Source organism: Taudactylus pleione, unplaced genomic scaffold (genome assembly GCF_031769625.1).
Source record: "Taudactylus pleione unplaced genomic scaffold, aTauple2 ptg000372l, whole genome shotgun sequence".
In the NCBI taxonomy this organism is placed as follows: Eukaryota; Metazoa; Chordata; class Amphibia; order Anura; family Myobatrachidae; genus Taudactylus; species Taudactylus pleione.
In genome coordinates this window covers 705,668-722,877 of record NW_028284773.1, presented here as the reverse complement: position 1 = coordinate 722,877, position 17,210 = coordinate 705,668, and the positions used below count along the sequence as shown (strand labels likewise).

General features: G+C 42.7%; 1 protein-coding gene across 1 annotated transcript in view; it reads left to right on the top strand.

The window, feature by feature from the left end:
* The window catches only part of MUC4 (mucin 4, cell surface associated), a 256,422-nt gene that overhangs the window by 167,182 nt on the left and 72,030 nt on the right, over positions 1-17,210 (top strand). Inside the window, exons 33-38 of the mRNA XM_088444695.1 lie at positions 6,543-6,676; positions 6,756-6,920; positions 7,266-7,412; positions 7,515-7,642; positions 11,091-11,173; positions 14,637-14,816. Of these exons, the coding sequence (XP_088300821.1) occupies positions 6,543-6,676; positions 6,756-6,920; positions 7,266-7,412; positions 7,515-7,642; positions 11,091-11,173; positions 14,637-14,816 (837 nt within the window). The remainder of the gene's footprint in view (positions 1-6,542; positions 6,677-6,755; positions 6,921-7,265; positions 7,413-7,514; positions 7,643-11,090; positions 11,174-14,636; positions 14,817-17,210) is intronic.

Genomic DNA, 17,210 nt, shown 5'->3' with positions numbered 1-17,210 from the left:
TCCTTATGTGGGATTGCCTGTATACGTGCAGTCTCCCACGGTGACGCAGCAGTCGATGGTACCCTTTCAGGGGTATCCTCAGACGGTACCCCCTCCCTGGGTGGATGTCCTCTCCAGCTCTGTTCAGACCCTGACGGCTTCGTCATCGGCTTTTCAGTCAATGTTGCACAGTGATTTGCCCCCAAAGGCGTCCAAGCGACCCGTTCCGGTTTCACTGGCGGCGCAGTTCACGGACACGGACATGTCTTCGGATGACGGAGAGATCCATGAAGACTCTGACTCGGATGCCAGGGCCCAGGAGGTGGAGACTAAGTCCTCCATTAATGTGCCGGCATTGGTTAGGGCGGTGCGGGCCATCCTTCATATAGAGGAGGATGCGCCGGCTCCCAGATCGAAGTACCCTAATTTTTAAAAGGCCAAAGTAGCTTCGACTGTTTTTCCCCTGTCCGACCAGTTGACGGATCATATGGCGGGGGCCTGGCAGTTGCTCATCAAGAGATTCCAACCACAGAAATGGTTGGCTTCCAACTATCCTTTTCCTGAGGCTCATTGCAGGAAATGGGAAACTCCACCTGCGGTGGATTCCCATGTCACCCGCTTAATTAAAAGCGCTATGTTGCCTTTACCGTCTATCTCCTCCCTGAAGGATCCCACGGACAGGAAAGTGGAGACTTGTTTAAAGTCTATCTACTCTCTCTCTGGGGCTGTGGCCCGTCCGTCCATGGCCATCTCTTGGGTGGCTAAGGCCATCGAGAGCTGGGCCAACGCTTTGGAGGATACCTTTCCGGATGATGCTCCGGAGATCCAGAGAGCGTTGATAGGACAAATGAGGGATGTGGCTTCCTACATTGGGGAAGCATCATTGGATGCGAGCCTGTTGACCTCTGGGGTGTCGGCTGCAGCTGTGTCGGCGCGTCGGTCCTTGTGGCTGCAGTCTTGGAGAGCTGACGCAGACTCCAAAAAGGGCCTGGAGGCCTTACCTTTTAATGGAGAGTTGCTTTTTGGTCCAGACTTGGACAAAATAGTGGATACTCTGGCTAAGTCTAAATTAGCCTTCCTCCCTTCGGCTTCTGCACCTACCAAGGTACGGAGCTCTGCCTTTCGGTCCTTTCGGGTTCAGGGCAAGGCCAAAGGTCAGTCCTTCCCGAGACAGTCGGCGACCAAGGCCGCTTCTAAGCCCAAGAAGCAGGCCTGGAGTGCCAGGCGCCCTTCTTCCAAGCAGGAAGATAAACCTTCTGCCTGATGGTACGGGCTTCCCTCTGGGGGAGCCCAGAGTGGGAGGCCGACTTCTTCAATTTGCTCAGTGCTGGCACAATACCACCATGGATGCCTGGGTTCGAAAAGTGGTCTCCCAGGGGTACGCCCTGTCTTTTCGGCACAGACCGCCCCACCAGTTTTTCTGCACGAGTCCTTCTCAGGACAAGACCAAGGCTTTACAGATTCAGGAGGCTATAGAGTCCTTGCTGAAAGCAGGGGCCATTGTTCCCGTTCCTCAATCACAACGAGGGACGGGGTACTATTCTACTCTGTTTCTGGTGCAGAAATCGAATGCTTCTCATCGCCCTATCCTCAATTTGAAGTCTCTGAACAAATTCCTCAGAGTTCCCAAATTCAGGATGGAAACGTTACGTTCCATCATTCTGGCGATGGAACCTGGTGATTACATGGTGTCCCTGGATATCCAGGACGCCTACCTCCATGTTCCGATAGCACCTTCGCACCAGCGGTATCTGCAGTTTGCTATCCTTCAGCATCATTATCAGTTCCGGGCGCTACCCTTTGGCCTCTCCACGGTACCGAGGGTATTCACAAAGGTTATGGCAGTCATGGCCGCACATCTTCGGAACCAGAATGTACGGCTGCTGCCGTATCTGGATGACCTCCTGTTGCTGGCGAGCTCTCCGGAGGTACTGCTTCAACATCTCCACCTGACAATCGCTTGCCTGCAAGCGCACGGGTGGTTGATAAATTGGAGAAAGTCCTCCCTGATTCCATCACAGCGGATGGTTCATTTGGGAGCCCTGCTGGATTCTCATCAGCAAAGGATCTTCCTGACTCCGGAGAAGGTCTCCTCCCTACAGCTGTGGATACACAGTTGCCTGAGCAGTTGCCGCCTGTCGGTCCATTCGGCTATGAGAGTTCTGGGGTCCATGGTGTCGACATTCGACATGGTGGAATTTGCCCAGTTCCATTCCCGGCCCCTGCAGGGGCTGATTCTATCGGAATGGAACGGGTTACCTCACCGGATCCGCTCTCAGATGCTGGTGTTGTCCCCAGAGGTTCGGCAGTCTTTGGCTTGGTGGCTTCAGACAGCTCATCTGGTCGAGGGACACCCCTTTTGGATCCCGGGCTGGGTCCTGCTCACGACGGATGCCAGTCTCCGGGGTTGGGGGGCAGTGACCGGCTCATTGTCGCTTCAGGGTCGTTGGTCTGCGGAAAAAGCATCCTGAAGAATGGTCACTTCACCCAGAGGAGTTTCAGCTACTCGTGGACAGATGGGGGCTGCCAGAGCTGGACTTGATGGCCTCCCATCACAATCACAAGTTGCCCGTTTACGGGTCAAGGACAAGAGACGCAGGCGCATGTCTGGTGGACCTGTTGTCGGTGAAATGGACGTTTCACCTGGTGTATCTGTTTGCTCCGATATCCCTACTTCCTTGGGTCCTGTGGAAAATCAAGCAGGATGGCAGCACGCTCGTGCTGGTGGCTCCGGCGTGGCCCATACGTCCTTGGTACTCCGATCTGAGGAGCCTCTCCATCAACGCTCTGTACCTTTTTCCTCAGTGTCGGGACCAGTTGTCTCAAGGGCCCTGCCTTTACCCGGATCTGGGTCGGCTGTCTTTGATGGCGTGGCTCTTGAGACAGCCGTCTTGAGGTCTCAGGGCTTCTCCAGTTCGGTTATTGGTACCATGCTCAGGGCACGCAAGCCTGCTTCCGCACGGATTTACCACAGGGTGTGGCGCACTTACTTTCAGTGGTGTGAGTCCAGAAGCTATGATCCTCAGGTGTGCCGAGTTTCTAGAATCTTGAAATTTCTTCAATCAGGTTTGGACCTCGGCTTACGCCTTGCCTCTCTGAAGGTTCATGTGTCCGCTTTGTCTGTGTGGTTCCAATGATGGATTTCTATATTGCCAGATGTTCACACCTTTTTCCAAAGTGTTCTCAGGATCCAGCCTCCCTTCGTGCCTCCTGTGGCTCCTTGGGACTTGGCGGTGGTGCTACGGGTTTTGCAGGGTCCTCCTTTTGAGCCTCTTGAGTCAGTGGAACTCAAGTGGCTGACGTTTAAGACCGTTTTTCTCCTGGCGATTGCTTCTGCCAGGAGGGTGTCAGAATTGGGGGCACTTTCCTGTTGCCCTCCTTTTCTGATTTTTCACCAGGACAGAGTGGTGCTCCGCACTCGTCCTGAGTTTTTGCCTAAAGTGGTCTCAAAGTTCCACATCAATCAGGAACTTGTTGTGCCAGCTTTTCAGTCAACTGATCTTTCTGCTGATGAGGCTTCCTTAGATGTAGTCCGGGCGCTATGTGGACCGGACTGCTTCGGTTAGGAAGTCTGATTCATTGTTTGTCCTCTTTGGTTTTCACAAGAGGGGTTGGCCTGCCAACAAACAAACGTTAGCCCATTGGCTTTGTTCCGTTATTTGTGAGGCTTATGCACAGGAGGGTTTACCTGTGCCAGCCTCTGTTAAGGCTCATTCCACTCGTTCTGTGGGTCCCTCTTGGGCTGCTAGACGTGGTGCCTCTGCTGTTCAGCTGTGTAAGGCGGCCACTTGTTCTTCAATTCAAACGTTTTTGAGGTTTTATGCGTTTGACACCTTCGCCTCTCAGGATGCATCCTTTGGGCGCCGGGTACTCCTTTCAGCACAGGAGCGTCCCCGCCCTTAGTTGAACTGCTTTGGGACATCCCCAAGGTCAACCCTGTGGACCCCCTATGGACCCTGAAGTAGAAAACAAGATATGGTAAGAACTTACCTTTGTTATCTCTGTTTCTACGAAGTCCATAGGGTCCACAGGGCGCCTGCCCTGATGCACCTGGCTTCATATGGGCTGTGTGGCTGGTCACCGGTTTTCTGTCTCCCATTTTTGTGAGTATGGTTTCTTGTGTGTTCCAGTCTTCCTTCTCTCTGTTTAGTCTCCTCCTCCGGCCTTGGCTGCTTACCAACCGAGGTACCTGTGGCTCGGGGGCGGGGTATAGAGGATGGACCCAAGTGCATCCTGGGAGCAGCAAAGCTTTAACTGCGTGGTGCCCGTGGATCCAGATCCAGCTATACCCCAAGGTCAACCTGTGGGCCCTATGGACTTCGTAGAAACAGAGATAACAAAGGTAAGTTCTTACCATATCTCTTGTTTTTTGGAGTTTAGTACATAGTGGTTAGATCGTAGTCCCCATTGATAGTAATGGGGACTGCAGTCTATTTGCTTATAGCACGGACCCGGGAGATCCGTGCTACATGCATCTGTGTGATTGACACAGATCTCAGACGGGTCAGTGAGACCTGTCTGTGCTGCTGGGTATTTCAATTACACAGATGCACGCATGGACCAGGAGATTCGTGCTACTTGCATCTGTGTCATTGACACAGAGCACTGATTGGTCCGTGAGACCCGTCTGTGCTGCCATGGTAAAAAAAAAAAAACAGTGTAAAAAAACAAACAAAAATATGGTGTACACCCCCAAAAATGAGTAGGGCTCCCCTGTATCTTTCAGAACCAGCACTGAACTTTTTCTAGTGGGGGGCTGATGCCACAGCCAGGGGAGTCCTTTCACCGGGCCCCCCAGCCACAGCATCAGCTCTGACCGCTAGTCAGCCCAGGCTGGGGATCCCTGGAAAGCTGAGGTCCCCCTCTCCAGGGCACCCCATGCCCAATCTGATAGCACATGCCCAGGCTGATGGCGGGTTGATTGTGTGGTTTGGTGTAAATAAATAATAGCAAACATTGTCTTTACAAGTAGAACTGCAGGTCCCAGCAAGCCTGCCCCGCATGCTGGTACTTGGAGAATCACAAGTACCAGCATGCAGGGCATTAAGGGCCCACTAGTACCTGTAGTTCACCTGTAAAAAAATGTTTAAAAAAAACACAGGACACACACACCGTGACAGTATAAGTTTATTAAACATACATGCACTCACACATGTACACACACATGTACACATACTCACCTATGTATCCCTGTAGCTATTGGTTCACTTCTCCTGTAAACTTTCCATAGGGGACCTGTGAAAAAAAACATACTCACCATCTCCTATGCGAGGTTCTGTCCTCTTCGTTCCAAAGTAGGCATCCCACGGACTTGGCAAAAAAAACCCCGAAAAAATCGCGATCCACGAACTTGTACCGTTCTATAGAACAGTACTTCCCGAATGACAGCTTAGCGGCGGAATTTCACCATGGAAACCCCGCCGCTAATCGTTCATTGGCTGAGAGAGGTCATCCCCCGTCTCTCAGCCAATGAACGGCTCCCTCCATTGTAGTCAATGGTGGGAACCGCAGGGTAAACTTTAATAACCCTACGGCTCTCCATTGACTACATTTACTGTAACATGGATCTGTAGCACACACTAATTATTTTGGAGTCAAGTCCAAAGTCGAGGAATTCTAATAATATGGATGAGATAAAATCAATGGAAGTCTATGTAAGAATGTGAGACTGTAATTATAATATGAATCAAGAGAAGTTGAATTGTGAATCTAAAACAATAATTATAACAATGATGACTTAGGGGCATATGTATCAATCTGATTTTTACAGAAAATTATGCAGAAACTGCAGTTTCTGCATAATTATAAGTATCGATCTTATGTACCAATAGCACAATGCAGGATATTTCACCGAAATCTCCTGCAAAGTGCTAATAATACTGCAGATCGCAGTCCCCATTTTTATCAATGGGGACTACGATCTGACCCCGATGTACTAATCTCCAAAAGGAGAAGCTTTTTGGAGTTTACACCATATGAAGATGGTGTAAACTACTGGTGCTAAACTACTGTTTGTCTATGGGGTCTCCATGAGAGAAAAGATAGATCTTGAGATCTCTCCCCGGCAGCCCCCGGCCAGCCCCGGAAGCTGATGCTGTGGAAGCTGTTGTGGGGACAGCAGTTACCACAATCGTTGTCCCTGCGAGTTCCCGGTAGCACATAGCCGGGATATTTTTATTAAAAATTAAAATATCCCCAGCGAGTTGGACCGTTAATAATCGTGGCAGTACCGCAATTATTAATACTTAGGGGTCTATTCATGATGTTAATTATCTGGGTCTGAACGGACCAGTATAATTTACATTCTAACTGGCTGCGGACGCCGGAGCAATTCATCATGCGTAAATCAGCAGTACTATGATTATCAATTAATACATAGACCCCTAAATGTATTTTTATTTTTTTTATTATTTCATAGTCTCCTCTAGAAGAAAATGTGTATGAGATTATTAGTAGTGTGAGAATGTGCGCATAACTGTGTATTTATTAATATTTAATTTCACATATTCAATCACATTGTCAGTAACTATGTAAATCTTAGCTATGTTTTCCTTTTACTGTAGCTGTTCAACTATTTGATTATGGACTAGATAATGGTGATACATCCTATATCCAAAGAAAAGCAGATTTTACCTCTCCATTGTTCCAGCCAGTGATGGGATTTCCCTTTGGAAACCAGATAAGAAACTATGTATATGTGAGTACTGATATCTGAGATCCAGATTTACACTTGTATCTATGAAAAAAATAATTTGAATTGTGTATTTTCTTTCTAGTACACAGACAATGGACAAATTGTCTTCCCAAAATCCAGAAATAGCATCTTCTCTTACACTAATCCACCACCCAATGGGTTCAGTGCAAATCATAATGTGGCCTCAATTGCTGTGTTTTGGAGTGATGCAGATTTTTCCAAGAACATGGGTACAACATACTACCAGGTACTTTTACTATAGTACTTTAATTTATTTGTACATGGTGCATGCATCCTGCACACCTTAGGTGGCAGATGTATTAAGCTCTGGGAAGTGATATTGTGGAGAGTGATAAACGAAAACCAATCAGCTCCTAACTGTCATTTTTCAAACACAGCCTGTAACATGACAGTTGAGCAGCTGCGTGGCTGGTCATTTATCACTCTCCACTCAGTTTCCAGAGCTTCATACAGTACATCTGGCCCAAGGCTTATACTATATCAGAAACTATACATATTGAGTATAGATTGCAGTATGTGTACAGTTTCATTTAAATTGATTAATACTTGTTCATTATTTAATACCTGTCAGATATACAACCAGAGAAACGATACTGTCATACAACTTGTTGAGGACATGATCAGGAAGTACATGAAAACTTCATACACCGCTCAGTGGACATTGAAGATCACCTGGGAGAAAGTTCCTGCATATCCAGCAAAGGACAATGATAACCAGGTCAGTAGGCCAGATATATGTAACTAATTCCCAAAACATAAGTAACACAAACATCCAGATATGATGTGATGATTTGATCATATATACTCTGTACTTCTATAGACCAACACATACCAGGCTGTGCTGACCACTGATGGATTTGTCTCATATGTTCTGTTGCTGTATAAAGATGGCGGCATGAACTGGGCTGTAACTGAACGTTTCCCCAAACCACTGATTGGTTACTGCAGGTAAGATTTGATCATTGCTGTTTCCTGTCAACAATTAAATGTGATGATTGCTTGACATCTGAAGGAGAAGGCTTGTCAGAGGGTTACATTAATTCAGTTAGTCGCAGGGTTTACCAATTAGTGCCGATAACCTACATCGTAATCCCTAGACCTAGAGGGTGCACTTAACATGGCTTTTACCTTGCAGCCTCAGGAGCTTTCAGGAAAAATCTGTGTTAAATGCACTCTCTGTGGTTTACCATGTGAGGTAACCCATAGATTCTGGACACTTAACCCAGAATCTATGGGTTAACACATGTTAGCCACAGGTTTATTTAAAAGTTTAAAAGCTTTGGGCGTTAAACCCAGAGCTTTAGCTGTGCGGTAAACACAGCATGCCATTGCCTACTAGTTGTAAAATACACATGGCAAATATATTTTACATGTACAGCCATTGCCAAAAGTTTTGAGAATGACACAAGTATTGGTTTTCACAAAGTTTGCTTCTTCAGTGTTTTTATACCTTTTTGTCAGGTGTCACTATGGTATACGGAAGTAAAATTACAAGCATTTCATAAGTGTCAAAGGCTTTTATTGACAATTACATTAAGTTTATGCAAAGAGTCATTATATGCAGTATTGACCCTTCTTTTTCAAGACCTCTGCAATTCGCTCTGGCATGCTGTCAATCAACTTCAGGGCCACATACTGACTGATGGACACCCATTCTTGCCTAATCAATGCTTGGAGTTTGTCAGAATGTGTGGGTTTTTGTTTGTCCACCCGCCTCTTGAGGATTGACCACTTCTCAATTGGATTAAGGTCTGGGGAGTTTCCTGGCCATGGACCCAAAAGTTTTGTTCCCCGAGCCACTTAGTTAACACTTTTGCCTTATGGCAAAGGCATTGTTCATCACCAAACTGTTCTTGCATGGTTGGGAGAAGTTGCTCTTGGAGGATGTTTTGGTACCATTCTTTATTCATGGCTGTGTTTTTAGGCAAAATTGTGAGTGAGCCCACTCCCTTGGCTGACAAGCCACCCCACACATGAATGGTCTCAGGATGCTTTACTGTTGGCATGGCACAGGACTGATGGTAGCGCTCACCTTTCCTTCTCCAGACAAGCATTTTTGCAGATGCCCCAAACAATCTCAAAAGGGATTTATCAGAGAAAATAACTTTACCTCAGTCCTCAGCAGTTCAAACCCTGTACCTTTTGCAGAATATCAGTCTGTCCCTGATGTTTTTCCTGGAGAGAAGTGGCTTCTTTGCTGCCCTTCTTGACACCAGGCTATCCTCCAAAAGTCTTCACCTCACTGTGCGTGAAGATGCACTCACACCTGCCTGCTGCCATTCCTGAGCAAGCTATGCACTGGTGGTGCCCCAATCAGTGGATATCAGAGTTGAGGGAGATGGTCAGCGTGTGCACCAGCCAGACCATAATCATAGAAGTACTTAGACGCACGTTTCGCCCATTATAGGCTTGTTCACCATCGCATGGTGAGCAAGCCTATAACGGGTAAAACGCGCATCCAATAATCTATGATTACTATCTGGCTGGTGCACATGCCGATCATCTCCCTCTACTCCGATACCCACTGAAGGGTAATTGTATCACCCTACTCAGACCTCCGTGTCTGCCCTCTACACTTGTTATATATTTTGTTGCTTTCTCTCATGATCCGGATATGCAAAATTGCTAAACAAATATAATGATTAGAGATAGCATGACTGCAACTATATATCTATGTGCACATATACCCCTGCACAAGTTTCTATATCGGAGCTGCATGGTGGGTGTATGCACAGATATACTGTCTTATATGTAAAGGCAAAAAATACACTGACAAATACACTGTGGGGGAGGTAATGCACAGCTTTATTTAAAAAATACATCGGGTATATTCTTATGTTATCCTACACCTTTCTCATATATGGGATCAAAGAAATGCATGACTGTCTGAATAGATTTGAGATATAGATATACTATATCCGACCATTATATGCTTGTCTGTCCCTGTATGCACATCAGCAGGAATACATTACTGAGATATCTCTATATGAGAAAATGTTTCTGGGCTATCCATTATTATCTGGTAACTGTTTGCCCTATGGGAAGTGATATACAGCACTATCAGACTTTGGATACAATTTGGAGCTATTTTCTATTACTTTCTATATAATAACAGACAAATGTATGACTGTCATAACACACACAGATAACAAGTGTGTCTGACATACGTCATATCGTATCACTATATGTTGGTTTGTCCCTGTATGTATAACTACAGGAATATGTCCCATATAAAGAAAATGCTTTTATGATACCCACCACTGCTGAGTTAATATTTACTCCAGGTACCCAATATAGGGTCGCATATCGGAGATCCATGAAACCTAGAACAAATAGTTCTATGCTATTATCCACCAATATCTTCGCTCTTCGCTTTTATATTTTGTTATAAGTGTGTTCTTGTGGAAACAAACTTTACAATATCAATAGGAGGATCTTAGGTCTATTTGACCCTCTTAGTAGGTATTAGACGCTATGCTCCTATCCACATGCCTTAGAACTTGATCTATTTCCCAGAACACACAGAACAATTATACTGTAACATATAATAATCTTGACTTGTGTTGTTTGTGTTTTATATACATTTTGGATATTTATTTTAACGAATTACAATAAAAGTTAATTTATAAATACTACAATAATTATACATAAGAGTGCCTACTTTTCTCTCTTCTCTTTGATACATACATAATTTGGCTCTGGGGAGCACCACCAACATGAGTTATTCTTAGATCCAAGTTTCTTTGGACATTATTTTTATGTCAATGTTGGTAACCAATATGCCGATATATAATATTTTTCTGTGCGGATACAACCCCTTTTTGTAAACTGCCGGTGCTAAACTCCGAAAAGCTTTGCTTTTTGGAGTTTAGTACATAGTGGTCAAATCGTAGTCCCCATTGATAATAATGGCGACTGCAATCTGCAGAGCTAATTAGCACTTTGCCAGAGATTTCTGTGAAATCTGCATTGTGCTATTAGTACATAGGATCGATACAGTTTCTGCATAATTTTATGTAAATCAGCTTGATACATATGCCCCTAAGTTTTTATTTGCTGCATAACAGCAGCTTTGGGTGTTGACTAGGGTGGGAGACAACCAGTTGATTTTACAGAAAAACAAACACAAAATAACCTTCTCTGGTGCTATGCTAACAGTTGGACCTTCCGATTTGCTACGTTCTTCTTCAGTGAGGGGCAGGAGGGAGCAGGGGGCTGCCCTGTTTGTGTATATGTGTCTAGTGTGTGTCTGTCTGTAAGTCTTATAATGTCGTCATAATGATTGCATACTGTAGTGAATGCTTTAATTGCTAAAGCGGTGACATTTATATCTATGCTTTATATTTTTAATCAAGAACTTCTAATAACCTATGTTCTTTTTCTTTCCTGTATTTAGTGGAAACAGGGACCAGTTTTTCATTAATGATAAAATATCTGTGAATATATACCGGCCAAACAACTATGTAGGAATCAATTCAGGTATGAAATAATGATATGACATGAAAGAGAGATTACAACATATATGTGCAAGCGTAACAAAAAGTTCTGTATGCACTATTTTAAACACAGAGTGCTTCATTTGCAAATGGGAAAATAAATATTTAATTTTGCACATATTTAAACTAGATGCAGCCCTCCAAGGCTTTTTATAACCCTCACTATCCCTTACATCCTCATAGAGGGTGTGGAATATTTTGCTGAAGTTAACAATGTTGACATTCATTATCGACTTGTTCATAATGTCGACATTCGACATATCAACGCTGATGTACTGTAATGTCTATATTGTTGAATTGTCAACAATGTTCTTTTTTGTTCATTATATCCTTAACTCTAATACCTAATGGTAACCATAACTGTAACAGTAACCCTAATGCTAACCCTAACAATAATCCTAATGTAAATGTCAACATTATGAATATGTCATTATGACATTTCCAAAGTTACATACATTTTTCAGGTATTGACATTAATAGTTGATATCTTTTACCTGTTCTTGCAGCTTTCACTATCTGCTGGTGTTGTGTTAGGCTTAGTAGCTGCTTGTGTACCTCCTACAATGTTGGTACCATGCTTGGAAAGAGGTAGATACTATTCACCTCCTTAAAATCCATGTGAACATTCAAGACCTCTCACCCACCAACCATCCCCAATCGATATAATCAATGGTTAATAAATCAGCAACATTACCCCAACATTACATTATTAACACCCACATAAAAAACAGAGCATCAATTAAACTTACATTCAATTAAAACCCACCACACTTTAATACCCGACATGGTGATGCATTACATGTTTTCCACCAGCAGCCACATTACATTATTAAATCCCACATTACATTAACAGTATTCTCCAACATCCAATTTACATTAGAAGTCCCACTACTTTAATACCCTCCCCAACACACATACAAGCTGATTCTGAGTTGGACTGATCTCTGTGCACGGATGCAAATGTTTTAGCATACAGTAAAGAGCATTAGCAGATGTCAATTTACACATTTGGTGCAAGTGCTGATACTAATGATGACAGTTGCAGCAATTGGCATAACATCAATGGGTGGTCTGACTTTTTACTTGCACATGCATGGATTCTCGCATCAGCTGTATGGAATCTCACATTGGCATAAGGTAGTAAAATCAAGCTTCCGTGACTACCTGCAAATACAGCCACTTTGAGATCAACTTACAGTAGAATCAAATTCATTATATTAATACCTCACACCAAGTTCTACAGTAAAGTTATAGCCTACACACACACACACCTACACACATACACATTGCACAAAGTGTTCTGATCTTACTCTGGATAGCCGCTTTCCAGCCCCAGGAATTAGGGCAAGATATTTAACCTCAACTGTACTGGTGATTTTGCCTGTTTGTGAACAAAACAATTATCTGCAAAATCTAACCAAACATGCAAAAGAGGTTAAGGGCAAACATTGCAGTTCATATTGTCTTTCAATGATATAACACATATCACATAGCCATATCATCTTTCGGAGCAGAAAGATACTGTATACAATTTTCATTATAGAATGAGCAGTATTAGCTTAATAATCAATATCACGCCTATAATGGTTCAACTTAGTAATTAGTATACAATGTATTGTCCACCATGCAATTAAGAAATTCTAGTAATCGCAGTACAATATTAAGAGTGTTTTAGTTACCACCATACAAAACAGAGACCGTCCTAGTCACACTGATACAATATAAAGTACTGTACATCCTAAAGAAGGAATATTTAAATGCAAGATTTCACTACAAAGCAAAATAAAAAAACTTGCCCTATTAGACCAATACAGACTAAATCAGTTGCATATTTACAAAAAAAATAATACATAATGGTGTACTACACATTCAGGGATGTACATTAATCTTGAGGCTGCTGGCTCTATGTGATCTAATTCCTACTCATAACATTGCACTTGGTCTGTTCTGAAGATATCCTTTCAACAAGCAAATGCAATTAGTCACCAGTGGTTGTACTTCTCCCGAGTCCACTTCCCCACTCACACTGCATTTACCCCTACAGCCCCCCTTTGCTCCACAGCTTACCCATTGTCCCATATATTGTTCCCTTCGTTTCTTAGTTCTCTCTCCAGTTGTTTCCTTTCTCCAGCTTTCATTTCTTTCCCTGCGCACCCTAGGCGACCTGTTCCCCAAGCTAATTTTACATTTTGTACTCATACTCATCTCATTAGGCAATGGAAACTGTAACATCATGGCCCTCTGTGCAGTATCCATAGTTTTCCAATGCTGGGGGTTATAGTGTTTATGTGAGTGAGAAACATCTTAGAGCCATTCTGTCATTGATAGCCCTATTTCTGATATAATCATAGTTGCTCTGCTCCATGGACCCACTTCTAGTTACTGCCCTGTAACCGAAGCATCATCATGCTTTCCAAACCATACTCCCCTCCTCCAATGCCCCCCATCCTAGCACTCAGGGCACATGTCTTGTTTGTGCCACCTTTGTTATGCCACTACTGCACAGCACACCCTGCGCTTACAGTATTTTTGTAAAGTGAATTGCTGCAACACTTACAGAAATAAATGTCCCATTCACAATACTGTGATTATTTCACTTAGTAAACACATAAAAATAAATACAAATATAAAAAGTGATAAATGTTGTTCATAAATTGCATAACCCAGTTTTAAAATCTCAGTTTTGCCGACTAATCTGTTTCAAGGTGATTCGAGTTGTGCTACTATATACTGTATATGTTGACAGCAAATTATAACATAAATACTGTACTCTGAGCTATTTTTAAACATAATATGCAAAAGATAACTGAGAGATAAAAAGTCTGCAGCAGGACAAATAGGGCTTGTTGCAGAGTAAGTATTACCCTCGTTGCACAGTGTATCTTGCAATGTATTTTTCATTCTGCTCATGCTCAGAAAATGAACACACATATATGTGACTGAAAACCTGCACTCATGTGATATGACTTCATATGACTGGGGAGATGGAAGAGGCATTTTATCATAGGCCAAGTTCAGTATGGGCATGTTCATGTAAATGCAGTTCATGCAAATCATCAGTTATGTACATATATGTCTGTTAATAGGCGTGTCTTTACCTTAATAAACATATAGTCTAGACACATAAGCTGCCAAAGCAGAAATGTACTGTATGCACTTTGAGGCTATACACTATTTTCATGTACACTTTGTATTACCATATTTGCCAGCAACTCTGCATTAGCCCCTTATAAACTTAGATGTGGTTAAGGCTTTTTCCAAAATTTTCTGATAACTGGAGCATAGTGACATTTAAGGAAAAATAACATTATGGAGCACATCCTGCTCTAAAACATATCATTTTGTTTTGTGAAACTAACCCAACCCCACCGCCCCCCAAAAGGTATAGAACTGTATAACCTATACTGTATATTCCTGCTGTACATAATTGTTATCATTACATGCAGATTTGCGAGGACTCTGGATATATTCACTGAATAGCACAGCTCTGGATAACAGTCGTATGAAATGTCTCAACTGGTCCAATGAACAGCCTGCACCCTCATCATGGAATCTCAATTTATTGTCTTGTCCCTGTTTATACAGGCAGGGAATCTCTGACTTTCGGTATAGAGTAACAAACTCGGGTATAAAAAAACTTTTCACTACATTTTTATGTTTTGTTTCCTTTGTTTATTGTATTGAACTGATTTTATAATGTTATGTTAGTTCTACATTGAAGCTTAAATACAGCATTTATGTGCTGAACAAAGTACACAAAGAGGTGTAATAGGGATCATTGAATAGTGATTAGATTCTTTTAGAAAATATAGATAGGATTTTGCTTCAAGAATTCAACTATTGTCACCAAAATAAGGCAGGAAATTACATGTGATACCCCAAACTTTCTGCTTTCAGCACTAGGCTTTGCCAGCCAGGATTGGTGTCACTATAAGTTTGAAACCTGCAGTGTAGGCCGGTCAGCAAATGGCTGTATTTCCTAGGGCAGTGTTTCCCAAACTCTGCTATTAGCGTCCTTAGAACCTGGACTGTATTGGTGGAGTTTGGAAAACTCTGCCCTAGGGGATTGGCTCTCAAAAAAATGTGCCTCCCAGAAAAACCAGCCCCGATATTTGCCACTAGCATAGGTTACACATTGAGGTAGTAAAATTTTTTTATATATATATATATATATATATATATATATAGTCACCATACGTCCGGCTCTCCCTGGAGTGAGATGGCTTGGCCCGGTGCCCGCGAGAAATGGATAAGTACTAGGCATGAAGTCGCGGCACTCAGGGTACTTGAAAAAGATTTAATGTGACATCTCAATAGTGCAACGTTTCTGTGCCAACAACCGGCACTGTCCTCAGGCTAAAGAACACAGGGAATCATCTTACCTTAAGTAGCACCCATGCAGCATGCAGACGCCCAAGCCGGAAGCGGGACCGTTCACCCGGACCGGCGGCGCTTGAGAGTGACATCATCACTCACGACATCATGTGCCCATCACCTAGGTAACGTAACCAAACAAAACTGAACAGAACATAAACACAAACACAGAACGCCGCTGGTATGCCATATATAGCGACTAGATAAAATACAGAGCTGGATAAAAAGTACACAATAAAACACATGGATAAATATATGTAACAGTTAGAACATGCCACATACAAAAATACAATGCATGTTGGCTATCAAATATTGACTTTTCAAATGATCATAAAAAAACCAAAAACATATAAGTATAAGTGCATATAAATAATGCCTATGCTATTAAGGATAAATGACATCATTAATATCAAACTAGATAATACCTGAATACAAAAAATGATAATCATATAAAGTATTGTAAGCCAAGGTTCTCGTTTAGGCCCCTGGGAACAAGGGTCCCTAAACGAAAAATCCAACGGCTTTCAATTTGAAGAAGTTTCAAGCTACGATCACCGCCCCTCAAAGATTGAGGGACGTGATCAATCATACGATACCGCAAAGTAGAAAGTGGATGGGGAGCTTGACCAAAGTGCCATGCCACTGGCTGCTCACTGTCACCATTCAAGAGAGCTGCTCGAATGGCGGATCTGTGAGCAGCCATACGCTCCTTGAAGGAACGTTCGGTCTTACCAATATAGGAAAGCCCGCAGGGGCAAATAATCTGATAAATAATAAACTTAGAATTGCAGGTAAGTCTAAAATTTATAGAGTATTTTTTGCCAGAATGGGGATGGCAAAAGGTATCGCCAGGGATTAAAAAACCGCAGGTGGTGCACTTACACTTGATACAACCTTTTTTACCAGTCAGAAAGTGACTAGGTTTTTTAGACAAAATATTATGAACATTGGGTTTAACTAAAAAATCTCTAAGGTTGCGCCCTCTCTTATAGCTAGCCATTAATCTAGTATCAGCTAGTTTAAGATCAGTGTCAGACTGAACAATAGACCACAATTGTCTGGATGTTTGATTAATAGAAGAGCTAGCAGTATTATACTTAGTAACCCAAGGTAGAATATTGGTATTGGAAGGTTTATCATGTTTTTTCAATAAATTTTCTCGATTGATTCCAAGGACTTTAGCCTTGGTCTCATAGAGAAGTTTCTCATCATACCCCCTTTCCAAAAATTTTTGAATCATAGATTCCATCTGTGAGTCGGCAAGGTTAGGATCAGAAGTGATGCGTCTGATACGTAGAAGTTGGGAAAATGGTAATCCTCTCTTGAGGGGGTAAGGATGAAAACTTGACATATGCAGCAAATTGTTGCGGTCAGTAGACTTGGTGTACAAAGAAGTATCAATCTTACCCTGATAAAGAGTGATCTGTACATCGAGAAAATTAACAGTGGTGGCACTAATAGTATATGTAAATTTTACTGGATGGTTCAAAGAATTGTGATTATCAATAAGTAATTTAAAGGCTGATTCACTGCCTCGCCAAAAAATAAGCAAATCGTCGATATATCGTCTATAAAAGACGATATTATCAGAAACATTGCTGTCTGAGAAGAAGACTTGGTTTTCGACATCAAACATGTATGTGTTG